Below are 24,319 nucleotides of genomic sequence, written 5' to 3' on the forward strand. Positions count from 1 at the left end.
CTCAGGGTGAGGGACCATTTCATGTGACATATTCCATGCCTTAACAAAAACACAGTTGTTTCCAAAAAAAAAAAACAAAAAAACAAAAACACAGTAGCTGGAAAGTGAACAAGTATTCAAGAAAATGAGACATTTCTTACGCTCCTCTCATGTCTTTCTGGTTTAAGTTAGGGTTAACTATATATGAAAGTAACTTAAGGTTAAACGCATTTTTATGTTAAACTTGCATATTTTAATTTAATAACACACTATGATCAACTACGTACTTTTTAGTTTAGCGATGCTTCTCTTTCAAATATTGACAAGTTTGAATTTATAATATGCGAAAAATACGAATGCAAGCATATACTGTCATGTAAAGAACTATAGTAAATTCAACTCATATAATACGAAAATTTATGGAATTTGTATGCAATAACAATGATTTTTACACAACGTTAGGTATGTGTGAATTAATGACAGATAAATTTAAGTGTGCATGAACAATGCTACAGGATCACAACTGTTTGATATATTTGCAGATATGCCATCCAACCAATTACTAAACTTAGGCTTACAAAGTCAAAGCAGTATCTTCAAAATTATTGCTCATGAAAAGGTCTCTTACCATTTCTAGCACAATTGATTAATTCATATATCATATTTTTTTAGTACAAGCTTTACTCATATTTTGGCTCATGAAAATATAGCTTAACGGAAAGAAGAAAACATAGGAAAAAATAAGAGAAGAAAAGGAAAATGGTGCTATATGACTGTGATCGATTGATGATTCGATACTTTAGCATTATTTTTATTATATGTACATGTTACATTGGGCCTTTGAGTAATGTTACAGTTACCACATGTTTCATACCACGTTAGTATCACCTCTATAATAGAAGTATAGTCCACCAACACATGTGAGTCTCATCTCTATTGAAAAAGAGATACAATAGTGGTAAGAGTATCAATTTTTTTTTTAAAAAAAAACACATGCATATTTGAATGCGTCCCTTCAAAATGATAGTTTTTGATTAACAAAACTATGGTTTAGTTGGAAGAAGTTTCAAATTTAGAAATATTGTTGTCATAGGTAACAAGTGATGGTTTTACACATATTTGCAGCTATGCCAATAGGGTTGTTCGTCGTCCTACACATTTTGCTCCTCACTAATTATTCGTGTACATGATTTGAACAGTTGCCTAATATTTTTTAAGATATTTTAATGGGTCATTTTAGTTCCGGTCCCTTATCAACTTAATTGTTAGATTGAAACCTTATTTATTTAAATATTTTGATTGAGATCTTTAGCATCATTTAAGATATTTAACTCATGCATTTATGCATTTAATCTCTCAAATTATCAAATTTAACCAAATTCAAATAATATTTTTAAAATATAATAAATACTTAAAAATCAATAATAGAGTAATATTATTCTGCACAAAATTATAGCAAAAAAATAAGGTACCCACATAATTATTAACATATTTTAGAAAATAACTATTGATATATTTTAAAATATAAAATAAATACATATAATTAGCATGGGTGTGACATCCCACATCGCCCAGGGGAGTAATCCTTATATGTATATTCTCATCCCTACCTAGCATGAGGCATTTTGGGAGCTCATTGGCTTCGGGTTCCGTGGGATCTCCGAAGTTAAGCGAGTAGCGCGCGAGAGAGCATTCCCAGGATGGGTGACCCATCGGGAAGTTCTCATGTGAGTTTCCAGAAACAAAACCGTGAGGGTGTGGTCAGGGCCCAAAGCGGACAATATCGTGCTACGGTGGTGGAGCGGGCCCGGGAAGTGATCCGTCCCCGGCCAGGATGTGATAATTTGGTATCAGAGCCTAACCCTGGCCGTGTGTGCGTCGACAAGAACGTCGGGCCCCTAAGGGGGGTGGATTGTGACATCCCACATCGCCCAGGGGAGTGATCCTTATATGTATATTTCCATCCCTACCTAGCACGAGGCCTTTTAGGAGCTCACTGGTTTCGGGTTCCGTAGGAACTCCGAAGTTAAGCAAGAAGGGGGCTTGAGCAATCCCATGATGGGTGACCCACTGGGAAGTTGCTTGTGAGTTCCCAAAAACAAAACCGTGAGGGCGTGGTCGGGGCCCAAAGCGGACAATATCGTGCTACGGTGGTGGAGCGGGCCCGGGAAGTGGTCCCCCGGGCTGGGATGTGACAATGAGTGCATTTAGCAAATTTAAAAATGAGTACAAATAAATTTAAAAAATATGGTACAAAGATAAATAAAAGTTTAAAATATATGGGGCACAAAAAGAAATTAATATATGGGTACAAATTTAAGCTGAAAATAAAATTGGCACAAATTAAAAAGGGAGTTTTATATATAGAGACAAAAAAAAATATTATATTTCAAGTTAAACATAGAAACAATGTTTTCAAATACCAGTCTTACCCCTAAGGTTTTAGGCTGTGAATAAAACTCAGCCCTCACAACTCCAATAAAATTAATATGTGCCAAAAGCTCAACACATCTTTGACTATTTTTGTAGAGTCAATTCATCCTGTCTTTGACTATTTTTGCAGAATCAGTTCAATTCGTCCTCGATCGTTTTTGCAGAATCAGTTCAACTCTCTTCAACCATTTTTGCAGAATCAGTTTCAACCCCTCTTCGATCATTTTTGCAGAATTAGTTCAACCCTTCCTTAACCATTTTTGTAGAATCAGTTCAACTCGTCCTTAACTATTTTTGCAGAATCAGTTTAACCCGTCTTCGACCATTTTTGCATAATCAGTTCAACTAGTATTCGACCATTTTCGCAGAATCAATTCAACCCGTCCAACCATTTTTACAGAATCAGTTCAATTCGTCGTCGACTATTTTTGCAAAATCAATTCAACCCTTTGTCGACCATTTTTGCAGAATCGGTTCAAAGTTCAATCAATCCTCGACCATTTTTGCATAATCAGTTTAACCCGTCTACGATCATTTTTTGCAGAATCAGTTCAACTTGTCATCAACCATTTTTTGCATAATTAGTTCACTTGTCATCAACTATTTTTGCATAATCAGTTCAACCCGTCATCGACTATTTTTGCAAAATCAATTCAACCATTGTTCAGCTAATACTAACATAATTTCCCTCTTTCACATGGAAGCAAGGTGAAACGTGAGTCGGAATGTTCGAGTGCCTTTTCTTGTATTTAGAAATAAGCGAAACTTTTGAAACTACTAGTTCGAATGTCACCTTTTGAAAATACCAGTTTAAATGTTGCCTTCTGGACCAATATAAGTAGCAAACAACGACAAAGCGACTAGAGCGATGATTAAATTGCATATATGGTACTGATTCAAGTCGGCCCCTTCTTTGTCTTGCTCTGAATTAACAGTGTATGGGGTTTTATTTGTGGTATGCACTTCGAATTTATCTCCAATCACAAAATTTGAAAGAAAATTTAAAAATTGGATGGTGAATCTTGATCCTTAAATCAATTGGAATCAAAACCCTACAATTGAACTGGAATTTGAGAAGGTACCTTTGAGATTTGGGCTGTGAATTTGTGATTGAAGATTGACAGCATGGATTAAGTTACAGTGAGGTTGAAATGTATGAATTGTAGAGAGAGAGAGAGAGAGAGAGAGAGAGAGAGAGTAGAGTTTAGTGGCCGATTCAGATTTAACCAATTTTGGCCACTAACGGAAAGAAGTTGCAGTTAACAACAATTTCAATGTGGCTTCCTATTCACCTTGTGTTTATATTTGCTTCATAAAGCCAGCCACCAAGTGAGACAAATTTGGACTATATTTAAGAATATCCATATCTTTTTCTTTGGGGATTTGATTGCCTCTTAGGGGCTTGGTCTGCCATTTTGGATCTGGTTCGAGGAGTGGTGGAAGCTGAGCAAAAAACTCACATTTTGAATTTTAATATAAAGGTTATTTTCGTAACTTACACTCTAAACAAAAAATAAAATAAAAAAAATTCAATGATGTCATTTTCCATATGCATTAACTTTTGTCTTTCCTTGAAATGTTTAAAAATTATTGTCTCAATATATAATTAAGTATTAAAAGTATACTCTACGTATAATTTTTCCAATTAAAAAAAAAGAATTGTTATTAGCACTCCAAAAATCTCATTCTACACTCCTCACAAATGTATTTTTCTTTATAATTATAGAAGGTAAGTGTAAAATGAGATTTTTGGAGTGCTAATAATGTGACAACCCTGTGAACACGAAAGATTCCTTGAAACAAGAAACCAGAATAACGTGTACAAAATAATATTTTTGTGTTTATGATTTTGGGGTTACGATCTCTCTCAAATTTGATCCTCTGATTCTATCTTCGTAGGGTGTAGGTTTGTGGATGAGTTGTTGATCCAAATGGCCGTCAGGGCTTGATCTAAGGATGAACAGTTGATGAACGGATCTTCAAGGGGCGTTGGGCTTGATCTTGAAGAATGGGTGTATGGATTTCTTCAAGGGCTTTTGGGCTTGATCTTGAAGGTTGATGGATGAGCAGATCTTCAAGGGCTTTTGGGCTTAGTCTTGAAGAACGATTGGATGTGTGGATTTGTTTGTGCTGTTGATCCAAGGGGCCGTTGGGGCTTGATCTTAGGATGAACGATGAACACTTTCTTCAAGGGCCGTCGGGGCTTGATCTTGAATAATGGTTGTGTGGATTTCTTCAAGGGCTTTTGGGCTTGATCTTGAAGGTTGATGGATGAGCGGATCTTCAAGGGCTTTTGGGCTTAATCTTGAAGAACGATTGGATGTGTGTATTTGTTGAGGTTGTTGATCCAAAGGGCCGTTGGGGGCTTATGCTTAGGATGAACGGATGAACACTTTCTTCAAGGGCCGTCGGGGCTTGATCTTGAAAGAGGATTTAACGAAGAACGAAGAGAGCTTTCTTGATCCTTCGGAATTCTTGGGAATTTGGATGGTTGGAAGCTTTGGAGTTTCAAAGCTTCAAGGATTTGGGGAATTCTCTTCTAATTTTGGAGTAGAGAAATGTATTTGTGAATTCCTTGATGCTTGATACCTTGATGGAGAAGCCTATTTATAGGCTTTGAGAATGAATCACCACCACAAAATATTTTTTTCCTTTCCAAGCACCATTGCCTAATTTTCCCACTTAATGCAATATTGAAATTGAAGTGGTCTAACTTATGGCCTAATTTCCCACTTAATGCAATATTGAAATTGAAGTGGTGTAACTTATGGCCTAATTTCCCACTTAATAACATTTTAAACTTGAAGTAGTCTAACTTATGGCCTAATTTCCCACTTAATGCAATATTGAAATTGAAGTGGTGTAACTTATGGCCTAATTTCCCACTTAATACCATTTTAAACCTGAAGTGGTCTAACTTATGGCCTAATTTCCCACTCAACACCATTTTAAACTTGAAATGTGTATGCTTTGTCATTGCCCAAATGAGAAAAACTTGCTTTGATCCGTAATGGATTGAAGTGTGCTTGCCTTGTCATTGCCCAACATGAGAAGAAAAACTTGTTTTGATCCTCAATGGATTGAAATGTACTTGCCTTGTCATTGCCCAAAATGAGAAGAAAAACTTGTTTAATCCTTCAAGGGTATTTCTTCCTATTTTGTTGAGTCACACGCCATGTGTACAATTTGTACAACACGTGGCGTATGCCATGTATGCCTTGACACGTCAAAACTTTAATGCATTGGTGAACATTTGTTTTACTGAAATTTCGATGTCTACAAATCCATCCCGAAATATTTGTATCAATGGCGTGAAATTACTAAAGTACCCTTGAACGTTTGTGGTGTCATGTGGTTTTACTTTGGATGTGGACCATTTATGTTAAGTCCCTAATATTTTGGAACCAATTAGGAACTTAGACTTAGGTTTTATTTTTATTTGTTTTTGGTTGGTGACTCACACACACAAACCCTTTCCCGTTGACTCTCTCACTCTCCTCTCTCTCGGATTTTCTTCCATTTCCGTACAACTGTATGGACAAACCTCAAACCAACCCTTCTAGTCGCAGATCGAGATCGTTGTTGGTGTTTTTGGACTCCTTGCAAGCTCAGAAGTCGATCCATACCTTTGGTTGGACGTGAAACCTTCAAAAACCCTAGTTTCTCGCGAGCTCCGATTTGGGTATTGTTCATGCAAACGTGATCGTGAAGTTTTTAGAAGTTTTTAAGCTTCTAGGAAGCTTTAGAACGTCTTCACGAAGCTCGGAGAAGAAAAACGAAGTGTTTTGGGACGTCGGGAAGTTGAGTTTGGTGAGTTTGAAATTTTGGCCGGATTATCGAGGGTTATCCAGCGAGATCCAGTGGATTTCAAGGCTTGAAAGTGGTAAGGTTTTGTTCTACTCGTTAAGAGCTTCATTTTGGTGAAAATTTCATGAATTTTGGTTGAAAATCGAGTGAGATATGAAGTTTTGAATATTTTTCCAATTTCCGGCGACGCAAACGGTGGTGGCTACGGTGAGGATCACCTAAGAAGACGAAATATATTCCGTCAACTCTAACGGAATGTACTAACGGCGTTAGGTATATTTAACGGTATATTCCATTTTTGGACAGAATATTCCCTAACGCTATTAGGGTTTCCGTACATGTGCGAGGCAAGTGCCTGCGCGTGGCGACGAGTGGGTGGTCGGAAAATTTTTCTAAAAATATGGGAATGTTCATGGTGTTGAGTAGATCACGGTGGTATATTCAAACACCCCATTTGAGTAATGTATGAGAAGTTATTAGCTAGTTTTGTGTATGTGGTTTAAATTAACATTTATATAGTTGTTTCGCATATAGGTGAGACCTATCCTGAGGACGAGCACAATCAATTAAGGCTTGGGGGCTACGACCCTTCCACATACCAGTGAATGGGCTTTTGGTTTTCCGTATATACCTATATACTTGAGATTTTTCCCAGAAAATCGATTTAAATGAATTATGTTTGAAATGCCATGCAAAGTATCTACTTATTTTACTCATGCATTAGTAGTTGCATATATTTATGATCGGTGTTGGGGATGCACAAGTAAGTGTCTGGTAAGTTTATAGACTATGGTTGTGAGATTGATGATTATGTGAGATGTATTGAGAACTCATAAACCTGCACCCCGGTGTTAGTGCTCCCGCCCAGAGTTAGGGCTTCACGTGATGTTCACCTCCCGCACCATACGCTCACCTTGGATCCAAGTTAGGTGCACAGTCCTGTCGTAGAGACCACTTTAGGTGGTTTCGACTCGTAGGTGACCCGTAATTATTTGCACAGTTTTCACGTGATCGTAGCACTTGAGCGTACTTATTTACACCCAGTCCTATTGTACAGACCACTTTAGGTGGTTCCAACTTGTGTGCAAGTATATTTGTTGAGATGTGGATTTGAGCCGTACAAGTCACGTTAGGTGACTCCGGCTAGATGGATGAGCTCTAGATTCAGCTGTACAGGTCACGTTAGGTGACACCGGCTGACATATCATTTGCATTGATTTATATCATCTGACTTACATATTTTATGCTGAGATATTTGACATGACATATATGTGGATTTCGCTAATATGAGTATGGTTTCGATATACGTATATATTCTATTTTCTAGGAAATTATATAGGTTTTACGGCGAGGGGTTACTACCTTTGATAATTGAAATGATTTTGAAAAGCTTTGTTTTTGCCCACTCACACTTTCTGTTTTGCGCCCCTCCAGGTTCTAGTTAAGAGTGCTTTTGGTGGCTTGCGAGGAATCCATGGCAGCTCTAATAGATTATCACCATTGTAGGATTACTGTTGGTGTTGTATAATTAGTAATTGTCCTGCTGGACTGCACCTAGGCTACTTATGCTCTGGTTGTGAATTCACACTTATTTTCGTCTTACACCTTATCTTAGTTAGTGCTCTAGTTAGTTTGGTTTTGATATATTTGCATTTCTTATATTATCATTACTTCCGCACTGTGCACATGGCTACGTCACCCTCACGTGGCGGTTAACACGTCTTGATTTCGGTCAGGGTGTGTCAAATAACAATTTCCTAAAGAAAAAAAAAAGGTTGCAAATTAAAAATGGGTACGAACTAAAAATAAAAATTGATAAAATTTTTTAGCCATAAATGTAAATATATTAAATGTAACGTTTCTAACACTAGATGAATGTATTTAGAAATAAAAACTATTTTATTATTACAATAATTAATAGCGTTTATTAAAACCTAAGAACCTTAATTAAAAATTAAAAAAAAAAAGTTTTAATCAATGGAGTAGTAAAAAGATGAATGAAAACCTAATTTCTCCTATTTTAATTGAGGATTTTAACTCAACTCCAAGAAATAATCATGTTTCGTCTCAAATAAGTCCACAATCAGTTTGTTCATTATTTACAAAACACAAGATTGCTTTTCCATGTCGAGATGCAAAACATAAGTCCGTGTCAAAGTAAGCAAAAGGTAAATGAAAATAGGCATCTGACAAATATTCACTTAAAAAGACGAAATAAAAAAGTTTTCAAGCAAATCAAAACCAAAGGGGACTATAAGTCTACAATTTATGGGGAAAATGCTGTGTGTTATTTCTAATTTGTTAGCTTTCCATTAAAGATAACACGTGATAACAATTCTTTATATTTTGTTAGTCTTTGTGTTTGCGTTGTTGCTCTTTCATTGTTCTTTTGGTTGGGTTCTTTTCAAAACGACCAACTTTAGACGTGGTTCTTATGTAAGGCATCCCATCTTGTACAAAGCTACGTGTCAAAATTTAGGATGGTGCTGTTCATACATATATTTTTATTTTCCACACACAATTGTTAACTTATGTTTATTGATTTTTTTTTTTTTCAATTTGTTCAGTTTGATGGTCGGAAATTGAGATGAGTGTGTGAAAAATAAAAATTGGTATGTGGAATACTACCCAAAATTTAAGATTAAATATGATTTCAGGTGATGCTAGAGTGATCATCTACTTGACTCATATTTTGTAAATTACATGATGAAACAGTTGATGGTTGAATTTCTTGTTTAAATCATTAAAAAAGATATACAACTATCAACCTTCACATCGTATAATCTACACAATGTTTTCTATAAACAGAGAGTTTTATAAGTCTTGTACTAAACACATAATTAAATGTGAAAGTAACAATTTTGGTTTATAAATAAAAAACGATAAAATAGTGCCACAAGCGGCAGAAGATCTTTCCAACATGCATGATGAAGATTGAAGAAATGAATGAAATGTAATTTGTTCTACTAAAATTTTATGAAATAATGTTATGACTTCACGTGTGCAAAACGATTATTTCATATCGTAGATTATGAATATATACACAGGTGTAATAAGTTTACCCTAATATTTGTTTTACACCACATGATTATAATTTGGTCTCACTAAAGCATCTTTTATAATGTTGATACAACGTAACTGTGATGTCAGTCTCATGATACAAAGTTACACAAATGCTAAATTTATATATAACTAAAACGAAACGCTATATAACAATATACGCGTGTCACGTAAGTCTTTTTATGTCAAACAATTACTCCAAGAGTACGTGGGTTCCCTTTCTCACCACAATTAGGGTTGACTATTTGGCAAGCAACAGTGAAACGCTTGTCCTCAAGAAAGGACACATGGGCACATGCACTCGCAACTTGGCAAAGCAAATTTTAGTATGAATGGACAATGGGGTACGAGATCGAAGACCATTCTGATTGTGAGATTGATTTTGATTTGTGAGATGTGAAGGCTTCTCAACAAGTTTCAAAGACGATCCGGATTAACGACCGACAATCTAGGCATTGATGATTATTATTTTTTATTTTTTAACAAAAGATATTATTTATGGTAAGGAATGAGGAAGTGGGTCAAGTTTCACAAATAGATTAGCAATAATGTGATTTAAAAAATCGAATCTAAGATCTACTATTTGATCGTAGTACTAAGTGACAGTAATATTCGTCTCCATATTTCTTTATTTAAGTTTTAGTTTAATGGTCAAGTGATGGTAATGTTCATCGTTGTATTTATAACTATTATATGAGTTTAAATTTTGAAATATGTGTAATGGGTGGATACAAATTTCAAAATTTAAACTCATCTAATAATAATACGTAGAGTAATGACTATTATAATCACTCGAGAGTGATGAACAAAAATGCACCCTTATAAACACAATTAACTTGGATTGTTCTATCTAAAGTATACTTACTTCACAAAAAATATAGAACCTAAAGTATAGTTTATTAACATTGGCATGATACGTTTCGATCCATGATTCGTATTGTAGTATACTCCAAGTGTGTGATTTTTTTTAGGTAGGTATGTCCGCAATTGCCACTTAGACTTTCTATTTTGATAATGTACTACCTAAACTTTGTGTGCAAATCTATCACCTAGCTTAGTTACCATTCATATTGTCGTTAAATCAAGTCATGTGCCAAGGACATCAACTAATATGCGAACAATTTAACAAAGTTGATCTATATTTATTAGAAGAAAAACAAAGTATAAAACTTACAAAATTCAAGAACAAATTAAGAAACTAAATCCCCGCACCAACTCCCCAGCTCCTACACTCTCCCTCCACAATTTGTTCACCACCTTGGAATTACCTCTGGGGGATCAAAGTTGAAAGGAGAGTGCTAGCAACATTTACACTAACCTTTGCATTTAGATCTTTCACTCCTTCAAAGACACGTGTCATTTTTCACAAATATAACAATACCCAACCTTACCTACCCCACCCAACCCCAGTCTTCTCTCTCTCCAAAATAATGGCAGCTACAGGCAAGTGTCATTTGAAGGAATAAAAAGATCCAAATAAATGTTAGTGCAAATGTTGCTAGCACTTCATGTTTAAATTATTTTAGATTTTTTATTAGTTTTTGGATTTTCTAATACAAGGATAATTTTATAACAAATTTTTGCAGTTTGGGTCCCCAAAGAAAATTTTAGGGTGCTCCTAAAATTATTTAACAAAAAATTGGATGGAGGTTGTAGATTTGCATCAAATATGAGATTTGGGTGGTAATTGCATACACACCTATTAGTTCATGTGGAATTTGTACAAAATCTCTTTTTTTTTTAATCATAAGTCATTTACATAAAAATACAATTACATTTGTATATTTATGTTATATATATTTGCACTGATAGTTAAGATTTTATTAGTTTTCTAGCAGCACATTTTCCAACAAGTTTTATAACACTAGCGTAACTAGCATTGGCAACTCAGGATTTCAATGTTTATAATGATTTAAGAATTAATATTACCATATATAAATATGACTTTAGCGGTAATTTATTCAGACCGCTAACGAGCAAGAAAAAACCTCTTACAATTAAACTAAGCACCTTTATATTATAATAGAATGCGCTACTTTGTCAAAATCAAGTTTCTTGTTTGTTGCTTTAGAAAAATTACAAGTAAATTTTAGCTCTTTCGTTTAATTAACTCCGCCTTAACCAGTAAATTCAACTAACAAACAAATCAACAAGAATTGGAAGTATTATATTATTAGTGCCTGGAATCACGTAATGCTCACAAAAAGTTTCGGGTGATCAATTCAGTGCATCATAATTGAGTTTTGAATTGATAGATATGGACTGATGAGAAGAAAAGAAAAGAAAAGAAAAGAAATTGATAGATTTGAATTAACATTGAATTATGAGTTCGAGGTACACAGATTTGAGACCCCATTTTATGGAATTATATTACTTTCAATCCGTGTTTAGTACGACTAAAAATCGACAAATTGGTCTAACAAAACAACAACATTATTACTCTTTCAAGTGTGAAATTACAAGTTTTTTTGTTTTTTTTAATAAACGATATTATTTGCATTAAGTGAATGAGGGAATGAACTAAACCTCACAATGAGCTAGCAATAATGTGGTTCTAATTCGCTTTTGGCGAGAATCGAACATAAGACCTCTTACTTACAAGTGAAGATGAATGTCATTAGACCGTAATACTAAAAGCTGGTTTGGTATTGTTGTGCTTTGAAAAAAAACCGCTTCTGCTGTGCTGTGAGAATAAGCACCTGTGAAATAAAGCAGCAGAGTGTTTGGTAAACTTTTTTGTAAAAGTGCTTTTGAAAAAAAAAAAAAAGCACTATTATAGTGTTTAATAAACTTTTATGTAAAATAGATATGAAAAAAAACTGGTTTTTCAAAGTTGGGTTTGCAGCTTTGTGTTTTTGGCTTTTTTTCATCAAAACTGTGAAAAAAAAACTGAAACTGAATGTTTACCAAACTTTTTTTTATAGCCATTTTTTTCAAAATTACCTCAGTACTAAATTAGGGCTAAGTGGCATGAATCATCTCTGGCCAAATCGTCACTAGCCCCAAATGTTAAAAAACTTTGTTGCCAAACTTACTAGATTTACCAACAAAAAGGAAAATGATGAGAGAGGAAGTTGCATGTCACAATCTGATCGAATTTGCCATATAACGAAGGTGACACAACACCTATAAGAGTGGACACAGCATTTAGAGTAAAATATTGTTGTATAAAAAGATTTGAACGATGTACATTCGACTAGGGCTCTCGACTAGTCATATCGATCATTATTTAGGGTTGTGCTAAAAGATAGTTCACCATCCTCCCTTTGACAATTGTTCATTCATTAATCCAACTAACAATTTGAAAAGGACTCTTGCTCCCACACTAAGTTTAGTTTTAGACCATTGAATTCCCATTCCCTAAGGTACCGTTTGGTACGTGGGACGGGACGGAACAGAGTGGGACAAAGCGTTCCGTCCTACGTTTGGTGCGCCTAAAACGGGTGGAACGAGTTGTTCCACGGGACGAGTTTGGGTGAATTTTTGTTCCACCTCACCCCCTGGAACGAGTCGTTCCACATCTGTGGAACACAAAACTATAACCTCTCTGTCTCCTTCTTCTTCCTCATTGTTTCCATCCAAGGGCATCTTTGCTCCGGCTCCGTTCCGTTCCGTCCTGTCCCGTCCCGTCCGCATACCAAATGATACCTAATCCACAATTTATAAATTGTTTTAATTTATAAAATTTTTGGAGGTCAAGTGCTTCTCCAAGCAGCATATCCAGGTGCTTGAACGGAAACACACTTTGTTTTTAATAAAAATTTCGACGTGCTTATATCGGAAACATTTTTGGCAAAAAATAAATAAGAAAGAAATATTTATCGGTATATCTAAGCATGCACACATAACATTTTTTGTTTTTAGTAGGTGTTTTGAATATATATATATATATATATATATATATATATATATTATATGTAGAGAGAGCTCCGGAGTATATGATATTTTGATTATTTTCTGTTTTTTAGCTGTTATATTTTGTTTTTTGCATTTTTAATTAAAGATCTAAGGATTCAAAATGTTCGGAATCCGGAGCACCATAAAAATTCTATTTTAACTGAGATAAATGTTGAAGAACTCATAAGTTCAAACACACCTACCACTAAGCACCCGTTACATTACTGAATAGATGAAGAGAAACAGAAGGGGTTTCAAGTGCCACAATGGAAGAAGTTTATGGTGCATGGAGCTTATTAAGTTAGGGCGGTGTTATCGGCACACTTTTTTTTGCCTTTTACATATTTTGCTAATTTTTATTCTTTTGATTCTCTTCAATTCATTTCAATTTGATGGCCAAAAATTAAAAAATATGTGTAAAAAAGTAAAAAATAGTGTATGGATAGCAGTATAACAACACTTAAGTTATTATTTGGCATGGGAAGTGAGGGTGGGACATCTTCCTTTTCCATGAAAGCTCGGCATCCACTTTCCATTGAATTGTCTGTTTCTTGTTGATTCAATTGAACGATCAACAGACACACTCAATAGAAATAAGTTTGTGGTACCACAGTGCTACTCCACTTCTTAACTACAATTTTAAATGATATGGGGTAAAGTCACATCGTTACTTATTACATTAATCGTACTTAGGATATTTCAATTGTAAATTACTATGAAATTTGATAAAATAATATATAAAACGACATACTTATAGACATAATGTCACATCCCGGCCCGGGGCAGATCACTTCCCGGGCCCACTCCACCATCGTAGCACGATATTGTCCGTTTTGGACTCACCATTCCCTCACGGTTTTGTTTTTGGGAACTCACGAGCAACCTCCCAATGGGTTGTAACATCCCACATCGCTCAGGGGAGTGATCCTTATATGTATATTCCCATCTCTACCTAGCACGAGGCATTTTGGGAGCTCATTGGCTTCGGGTTCCATGGGAACTCCGAAGTTAAGCGAGTAGCACGCGAGAGCACTCTTATGATGGGTGACCCACTGGGAAGTTTTCGTGTGAGTTCCCAGAAACAAAACTGTGAGGGTGTGCTAGGGGCCCAAAGCGGACAATATCGTGCTACGATGGAGTCGGGCTCGGGAAGTGGTCCTGTCCGGACTGGGATGTGACAATTTTGCAGCCGCTTCTCGTTCCAGAGTGAAAATAGTAAAACATTACTATGGATTTTGTGTACAAGCTTCTGCGTACACATAATGGTTTTTTACGACATTTGGGTAATAGTTGATTGGCTTCCTAAGTCAGCGCATTTTAAACCATGAGTGTGTGCTGGGGGCCCAAAGCGGACAATATCGTGCTACGGTGGAGTCGGGCCGGGGAAGTGGTCCTACTCGGGCCGGGATGTGACACATAATCACAAAAATAACATTAAAATATCAGCATTTCCTAATCTCTGTAACCTATTGAAAACAGTTCACCTGACTCAGTTGATCAATCAATATTCTCAAATTATTTAAGACTTTACCTCAAAAACTTTGTAGAAACTAGAGAGAGATGGAATGTCGTGTGTATTGCCTAAGAAAAAACAATGTGAGGGAGGCCATGATCATGTTGTCCTTCAGGCAGTTTTTCTTCTACAATAAAAGCGAATTTGGGTCATTATTTAGCTTACGAATACTTGTATAAATACTTTTAATTACTTGAGTTATAAGTCTTTTACATCATGCATGATAGCAATTTTAATTTTTACAATAGTCATATTAAATAATTGTTTTTCCCAATCCTCTCCTTTTTGTTGGTTGTCATTGGTAATTTCCAAAGACAAGTAAGGGAAATTTATAAGGCTATATTTGGATGAGGAGTTTTCAAATTTCAAGAGATTGGACCAGGTTAGTAAGAGATGAAATACAAAATGTTAGATCGGAGGAATTAAAAACGCACACAAAAGCACGTAAGAGAGAAATGTAAATAACTCATTTCAAGTAGGGGTTTACAAAAATACCTTTCCATCCCTTTGTAATACTCATAATTTTGTGATGCACTTTTTTACTAACTTGGCATCATTCCTTTTAGATTTAGAAATCCCTCGACCAAACAAAGCTAAAGTTTTTGGAGAGGAATTATTTGGGTTCCTGCCGGGTATTGATCAAATTGTTAAGTGGAGTTGGAAATCCATTTAACTCTTTGGACATCAAAAAGATGATAATAGCCCACAGATGATGGGCCTAATCATCTTTTAAATTGTTGGAGAATTCAAATGACTCTCACATACCCAATGGGCCTTCAGCCTTTCGGGTTCCAGCTCAAGCAGCAACTTTGTTCTACCACTTTTCGCTTTTAAATTAGAATTTATCTTAATACATTCCACGTATTTTCTAAGACTACCCTTGCATTTAGGGATGGGCAACGGTTATGACGGACGGGTAACCACGGTTATTTACCCATAGTCGTTTATGCTCATACCCGCATAACCGTTTACCCGTTGGGTAATTACCTAAACGGTTATACCCATACCCATAACCGTTTATAAATGGTTAACCATACTCATAATCGCAAACCCATTTAACCATAACCGTTTAATACCCGTTTACCCTTTTTAACCCATTTATCTTTTTTTTTTTTTTTTTTTAATTTAATTTAATTTAATTTTTTTTTTTACCATTACGCATTTTTCACCCGACTACATGTTTTTTAACAACTTGAAAATTAAAAAAAAAATTGTCATAATTTTTTTTTTTTTGACAATTAAACACCGTTATAGGTACATTCATCATACATTTCCGTATTTTAATTTTTTAAGTCCTTATACCATTCCAATAACTGAAATAATAGTTTACGGACAATATTTTTAACTGTTACCAATGAAGGTAATATAATATTTACTAAGTATTCTTGGGTTGTGAAAACTGTTTAGAAGACAATATTCTTAGGTTATTTAACCCATAATGTAAAGTATTAACATAATATATATAATTAGCTATATAAACCATGCACTATAGTCAATAGCATTGATCTAAATTTTGTCCGATACAGAACATTAGGGCTGGCTCGGTATGGGATATCAAACCGAAACTAGTATCCCGAATCCCAAACTGATATTTTTTAGGACGGAAATTTGAAGACCAATCATAAACCAAATTTTAGAAATCTCAAAATATTTTTAAGATTTCAGAACAAATCAAGAATTTCAAATTAAAATATGAAATTATGAATTATTCTTCAAATCGGGAATCCCCAGTTCCCCACAATCTTTGCTAGAAGTCAGATTTTGAAGGCAGAAAAAGAAGCCAGTTAATGATAAAACGATGACAAAAGACTACGAAACATACTTTGGGCTGCTCCATGGGCCATGGCTCTCCCAAAATATCCTATATATTTCAAAGGATAGAGGGTCAGAGACGTGTAAGCAGCTGCAATCTCTACAGCTTTCAACTTTGGAGAACTTCCTGCAACTCTAAGTGTTCAGTATGTTGGATTTAATAAAATTAAATAATATATTTTTTTCAGTTCAGTTTGGGATTACCAAACAAATGAAAATGTGAGAGCGATTCTGGTATCAAAATTTCGGGATCGATTTGGGATTGGGTATTGAAATTTTCGGGATTTTCATTTTGGGATTTTTTCTGTTCGGTTTGGAATTTTTGGTATTTTTTTATGATTTGTGTTAATTTTACATATATAAAATAAATGGGTAAACAGTTACCCGTTTATAACCGCGGTTAACACTCATAACCACTCATTTAGTTTTCACAGGTAAACGGTTATACCCATAATCTTTTATTTATCTAAACGGTTACCCATAACCATAACCGTAAAGTTTAAATGGACAGGTAATCGCGGTTACCCATAACCTCGGGCATTTTGCCCATCCCTACTCGCATCACACACTCTCTCCACCTAGAAACAAGGAAAAAGAAAACAACTCGTGTAATCATATTCTCTATTCAATTTTGGGGTTTCCTCATTCTCAATTGAATTAAGAATTTTAGGGTTTCCTCATATTTTCTATTCAATTTTCTGCAAATCTAACTTTCTGTCGTTCGAAAGTTTTGTAATTTATCAATTTCAAGATTTCTATCAATTATGGATTTAAAGTTTCGTTTGTGTATACAGTAAGATTTCTTAAACTAATTAATCATTTGCCATTTTTTTGCTCTACTTCAGATACTTTAAATTGGAATGGTGATGGTATGTATAATTGGGGGCAACATACGATTTTTTGCTCCTTCAAATATAATTGGGGCTGTTAACTTTTAGGACCAACCAATGGCGTAGGCCCAAGGAAAGACCAAGGAGCCCAAGGCCCAAAGGTTTCAAAGAGAGCCCCCTCAACACCCGAGCCGATCGAGACGGAAAAGGGGTTGCCCGATCGCATCGAGCACGAGGGCAAACTGAAAAGTACTGGCGAGACGGGGCAGAGTGACCAATGTCCGAGTGGGACGCTCGGCTTGCCTTAGTTTAAAAAGGTATGTCACCCAGGCTGCAGAAACGTCACGAGAGCTTGGGCGAGTAGGCAGAGTGGTGTCAGTCGATAAATTTTTGGGACAGCTCAGCAGGGTTGGTGGTGTTCCCAACCAATTAAAGTTTAACACCTGGATTTTGGATTAGGCTCATTTAAACAATCCTTGAAAAGCCCACAGGTCAGAAGACCTTTTTCCTTCCAAGAGTGAAGCAGAAGAATGCAAGCAGCAGCTCGCCGTTCGCCGCTTCGGTTGTAACGGAAGACATACAAGGGCAGTCTGACTTTTGCTTTTTTCAAAGTTGTGCTTAAGTGAGGTTAAATCAAAATTTCTCTCACAGTTGATGGGTTGCAGTTTAATTGCTGTGTCAGACTATAAATTGGTTCAGAGATGAGTGTCAAGTGTCAAAGAATTTTTCAGTGAGTGCATGCTTGTTTACTGATCACTACTTTTCCCCCAGTCCTGGTATTTTCTTCTCTCTCAGATACAGCCAAGTGGAGAGGATGACCTCCTCAGAAAGCTCCACCTCTGCATCTCTCTAGAACAAACAGATTTTTAGCTGGAAGAGAAAACCAAACTCAAATTTCGCCGGGTTAGCCTTCACCGTCGTCGAAGCGGCGGACGGCGAGCTGGTGCTTGCATTCTTCCGGTTCGCTCTTGGAAGGAAAAAGGTATTCTGACCTTTGGGCTTTTCAAGGATTGCTTAAATGAGCCTAATCCAAAATCCAGGCGTTATACTTTAATAGGTTGGGAACATCACCTGTCATGCTGAGGTGTGTTCCCGTCACTTCCAAAAATTTCTCATGTCAGTAAGCAAGTTGTTGACACATTAAATGCCAATTTGAGAGGCCACAAGAAGGGGAGGCATATATAAAAAAGGGTAGAGACCTCCAATATGGGGGTCGGACAAATCGGAGAGAAGAAAGTGAATGTATGAGCCAAGCGCTATTTAGCTTTGAAAATCAATATATTATGAGCATGATAGTGGATGTAGTCCGAATTTTGAGGGATGAACCACTTACATCTTTGAATTTGTATAATTTCAATCCATTTCCTAAGCCCACTTAAATTGATTTAATTAAATTTGTTAACCTAAATTGATTTCAATCCATTTGTTAACCTAAATTTATTTTCCAAAGTCACATATTTACAATGAACAAACATTTTTGCTTTCTTTTATCAACTAAAAGTAGAAGGAACAATAGAACGATTTATCATACTACAGTAAATTAGCAGGTTCATCCATCTGGTCCATTCTTCCGTTTTTAATTAAAATTTGATCAGATATGTAACGTGATATGAAAACATGAACGACTTTATTCAATTTTTTTTCAATTTAATTAAACCTTTTCCATTGTTCAATCCAAATGCCATTTTTAGAGGTGTTTCCTTATCATGCAGAGATCTAGCATATAACATAAAACGTGCAGTATGAAATATAATTTTGTTTTTTAAGAGCATCTCAAACAAACTATCTTTAAATTTATATTTCAACTGAAAATATAGAATCACGTCAAGGAAACAAGCTCCAATAGCCTCTTCAATGTTCAATTACAAATACCAAACTTGGGACCTTACAGTTCATGGTTGCGCGGTTGAGTTTTGCGGGAGGGTTTATTGTAATGTCGATATTCTCCCAACCAAAGGAAGAAGTGGTCAGTCAATTAAAGTTTTTTTATTTGAAAATATTTTATTTAATGAATGAGAAACATAAAAAAGAATTAAAAATGTGTTAAAGGCTATTTTAGATAAAATGGTGGGTGGAAAAATAATATTTTTATATTTTTTTAGTTTTGATGGTGAGTGAGAATATAAGGTGCGTAAAGAAATAACATGGGTGGGTAGTCTAACACCACTCTTAAAATAATATTTGTGTATCCCACATGGAAGGTAACAGAAATCAAACTTTACCACGTAACGTACATCTCCATTTTAATTAGGAGGCAGATTGTCTGCCCTCTTACTTTCTGTACCCTTTTGTTTTGTGTGATCACGGTTAAGCCACGTCAATATTTATATTATTATTTTTATAGAGATAATAAGACAAAAAAGAATAATAATATAAAATGTTGACGTGATTTAATTGTGACTACACAAACAGGAGAGCATGGGAGGGCAGAAAATCTGCCTCCTTTTAATTATATGCAAAGTAATGGTACTGCAAGTACTTTGAAAGTTAAAACCATGGGAGTTCGCAAGTTGGTAGAATATCAATCTTATTAAATACATTTTGTTAATCTGCATCCTCACGTTGCCAGCGACTTAACAAATTTAAACTTTCCAACCGATTTGTGGAATTTGGAAATTGTCCCGAATTTGACCGATGATCATGTTATACTAGCTGTCACACAAGCTTTTCCATATGGATCAAATTAATCAAAACCCTAATAAAGTGTAAAGACCGTGGGCAGTCGCATGCAGCTGACCATTGGAATTTGAATTTATATGCTTCAAGAAACTTCGTGGATGGAGCTTGATTAGGGTTACTTAGCAAATAATGCGACTCTTTGAACTAGCAACCAAGTCGTGCCAGGTAGTTTCTTTGTTGTTGCATACGAAAATTTTGTTTTATCATGATGTATGCAGACACAATGTTCACCAACGTCGGTTGAACATCATAACAACAAAATATTACAGAGAATCAAATCTAAAATGATCCCTTTTCTGAATTCCTAAAATTATTGCAGCAATCTAAAGTGATATATATATATAAATATATATATATATATATATATATATATATATATATATATATATTGGGAGAGAGAAATAATTTTTTTGCTAGACTGTTTGTATTAACCAAACAGTCTAGCTATATTGCAATGAGGTGTGCTATTTGTACACCCCTCTTAATTTTTAATCGTCGGATCGAATGAATTGAAGAAAATCAAATGATATAAATTAAAAAGAGGTGTGTGGATAGCACACCCCTATTGCAATAACATTCATCAAGTTGGTTCTTGTTTGGATATGTGATTCATATGCAATGGTGGATTCGGGATTTGAATTGGAGGCTCCAGTGTCAAAGTACAAGTTTTTAGATAGAAATAGAGTGTGAAGTGTGTAGAAATTTTTTTAGTTTATTCATTGAGGCATTTCGTTGAACAAGCCTCGTCGGCCAAACATTCTGATGAGTGATATTAAAAGAATTTGTCGAATGTTGTCGGCACAACCTGATGAGATATGCCTAACAAACATTACATCAAACATTTAGTAGGTGCAAAAGAGACCCGTACCAATGTTTGGAGGGTCCTCTAAAATATTTTCGGGACTCTGAGTGGTACTTGAACCACCTTGATCCCGATATACATCCACCACTAATCATACAACAACAAAAACATCACAATAACATAGAAATTTAGCTATATTGCAAAGCTATGAATATAAACATTGATAAGGTACTCTTTATGTAGACGTAACTGATCATATGACAACATAAATATCTGCCTAATTAAGTTTTTTTGACGATATAGCGTTATAATATACAATCTTAACTAATGAATATCATGAAGCTCATGCTGTTTGAATGTCATATATATGAGGCAGTTTAAGCGGGTCTTATACTATTAATTTCTTAATCAGTTCTTAACAATGTTAATTCAATACCTTAGGATGTACCATTATACAGTATTTTTTACGATTTGAACTCTTAGTAATCCAGAATTAAGAGCTAAATCCTAAATCCTAAGGCTAAATTTACATGCTCTCATCTTTGTATATAATCGCATGATAATAGTACATAATTAAACATGCACAATAATTTACATTTAATTATAGGCTGGTATATATACAAAAATTAATAATAAAATCTTTTGATCCTTTTTCCTCTGTGATCAGCTTTCTGATGCAAAATTGTGATCATAAGTCTGCTACGTACATTCAAATCTTTCAAGAATAGGAAAAATAACAACAAATATAAAATTAAAAAAAAATAAATTCTGGCCTTCAAAGTTTAAAGTACCCTATTTGGCACCCTGATCTCTCTCACAGTCCTAGACTGTACCAAGCCTTCTTCCCTCCGCTTACTTCTGGGACGAAGCAACTTCGTCCAAAACCGACTCTTCTTCTTCTCTTCACTGCCCAGCTCTCTCTTTCGTCTCGGAAAGTAATTCACCAGCGACCTACTTTTACGAAGAACATTACTTTCACCACTCAACAACCAAGTTATAGTCGAACCCTTTTGCTCGTAACCTGGCGCTGGAGACGAAGAAGAACCCGAAGAAGACGAGTAATGCGAAGATAAAGAAGAAGTCGTAGAAGGAGAAGCGTAAAAAGTTCTACGCAAGTAGGGAACAGAATAAGTTGAGAGCTTCTGAGCAACTCGTTCTAGCTTTTCCTTCAAGCACAAGGAGCAAACGCCCGGCGATTGTTGGTGTTTCGGGTGCTTCTTGCAGGCGATGTCGGACTTCTTTTTCGACGATCTTCTGAGCTTTTCCATTTGGTGATTGATTTGCAGTCGCATTCTGCAGGTTTTTGTGTGGTATTTATCGAGGAATAAGTGATACGAAACTGTTTTTTGGTGTGTTTCCACGTTAGTTCATGCGAGCTTCTTTGGGTTTTCTATAACACCTTTTCTGACGGGTTGTGGGGTTTGAAAAGTTGGAGATTGAGGACCAAGTGGACGGCTGTGATGGATGGGATAGGGGAGGGTGCACTCGGGATTGGAGTCGGTTGCTGTGATGGTTGGGAGGATAGATGTAAGTGTGGAAATGTCGACAGGGAAAAAAGATAAAAAAGTATGAATTTTCCAAGCTTTCTGTGGGCGGCGGCGTGGAAAGCGAAAAGTGTAGGCGTGGACGGGATCAAAATAAGCTACACCAAGTTTGGAACTTTGGATGCGAGGGAATGTACGAAAGTATTCTAATAGGACGTCGGTTGTTTTGTTTTATTTAAAAGGAGAATTCTTGTTTACTTTTTCTTTTATCGAATTAAAAATACCTGCATTCTCTTTAACGAGATGAGCTCATTTTTCATGTAGATAAAATATTTTTATTGTACAAATTTCATATGGTGCTTAATAAATTAAATGGTATGATCATTGAGTTTATATGCTGAAGATACGCTATTAAAAAATGAATTGTTTTTACGTTGAAATACTATTATTCACAAATTTCACCCAATATTACAAGTGTGGTAATCAAATTTTACCGGCTATAAAAGGATATGTCGTGTGTGTTAAAGCAAACTTGGTGCCCCTCATCACGTCTATCATGGTTAACTGATGTTCGCTAAATGGACGGGGATATTGTGGAGTTCAAATAGATCAGGTGTATTATGAAATATTTGGATGTGGTGTTATCAAATCCGCCCACTATCTATTGTGAAGATCAAACTGTTATAGCATTAAGTGATAATCTTGTGTTTGACTTGATAATCAAACATCTTGGCACAAACTACCATTTTGTTAGAGAAAGAGTTCAATGGTTAGACTTGCAAATTTTGTACATTCCCACTAATGATCAAACTGCAAATATCTTGACAGAGGGTTTTCATAGTCCTACATTTGTAAAGGCACTGTTACAATCTCAAGCTTGGAAACCCCAGTTGAAATTGAAGAGGGATGTTGACTATTGTTGACTGTTCTATTCTTAAGTCTGTTACTTTGTTATAAAAGTAGCTGCTAAGTTTGTTAGTCTCGATATAATAGTAGCTAAGTTTCTCCATTTTGTATTGACAAGATCATTTATTGGAGTCACATGACAAAATAATATACAATTAACAAATAAGAGTTTCCACCTTTAACAATACCAAGACTTTTTATAACAAAACCCAACACATAACAATAATAATAGGAAAAATTAGTATCCAGTCTCTAGTTACTAATGTTCATTGACTAAGACCTTATTAGTTTTCAAATTTTGTTTGAAGTCCCTAGCATTAATGTGATAATGAATTTACATGTTAATTACATAATTTTTAAAAATAAAAATTAGTAATTGATTTAGGGTTTTAATACTCACACCTCTATTAAACTCCTAATTAATTTTCGATTCAAACATTTCAAAAAAAAAAAAAAATTAAAATAAGTTTATACCTATTAGTTTTTTTTTTTTTTTTCACAAAAAGATTCTCAATTTTTTAATCTTAAATGTACCCCTTCATATAATTTTCAATTTTTTTTTAATCTTGAATGTATCATTCTTAAATATACCAATTTGTTATATGTAAAATGTACCCTTTTTTAATATAAAATGTACCCAATTTTTCAATATAAAATCCATTCAAATTTTTTTAATCCATTTTTTAAATTATATAGGTACATTCTTTTTCGTTGATTTGAGAATGTATCCATATCATGTTTAATCGAAGAAATTTACTAATGTTATTAAACCTAATATCTTTTTTTTTTTTTTTTTTATCTTGTGATTTTTGAAGAAAGTACCCATGTTTTGGTACAATAATTTTTGTTTGTTTTTGTTAAAAAAGGGTGCCCCAAGGTCTTGAATCCAACTCGCTTCTAAGTCACCGAGTACCTTGCCTTTTTGTAGCCTAACCCCGTTCATTAGCAACTGTAGAGACACCCTTGGATCAGGTGTTAGCTCCTATAGGCACTGGTTGCTACTAGTAGAGGTTAGCGAGGTACTCGTCCTTCTTCTGCATCATAGAAGTCTACAAAAGAAAAAGAAAAACCAATTAAGATTGTCGATCATAATTTAAACCTTTTTTTAATTGTAATG

General features: G+C 35.1%; 1 protein-coding gene across 1 annotated transcript; it reads right to left on the minus strand.

The window, feature by feature from the left end:
• Positions 1-21,594: 21,594 nt before the first annotated feature.
• On the minus strand, positions 21,595-22,080 carry LOC137717141 (uncharacterized). The gene has a single exon (XM_068456445.1). The coding sequence runs from the start codon at positions 22,078-22,080 to the stop codon at positions 21,595-21,597; it is 486 nt and encodes a 161-aa protein (XP_068312546.1).
• Between the last annotated feature and the right edge of the window lie 2,239 nt (positions 22,081-24,319).

Source organism: Pyrus communis, chromosome 15 (genome assembly GCF_963583255.1).
Source record: "Pyrus communis chromosome 15, drPyrComm1.1, whole genome shotgun sequence".
NCBI classification, from domain to species: Eukaryota; Viridiplantae; Streptophyta; class Magnoliopsida; order Rosales; family Rosaceae; genus Pyrus; species Pyrus communis.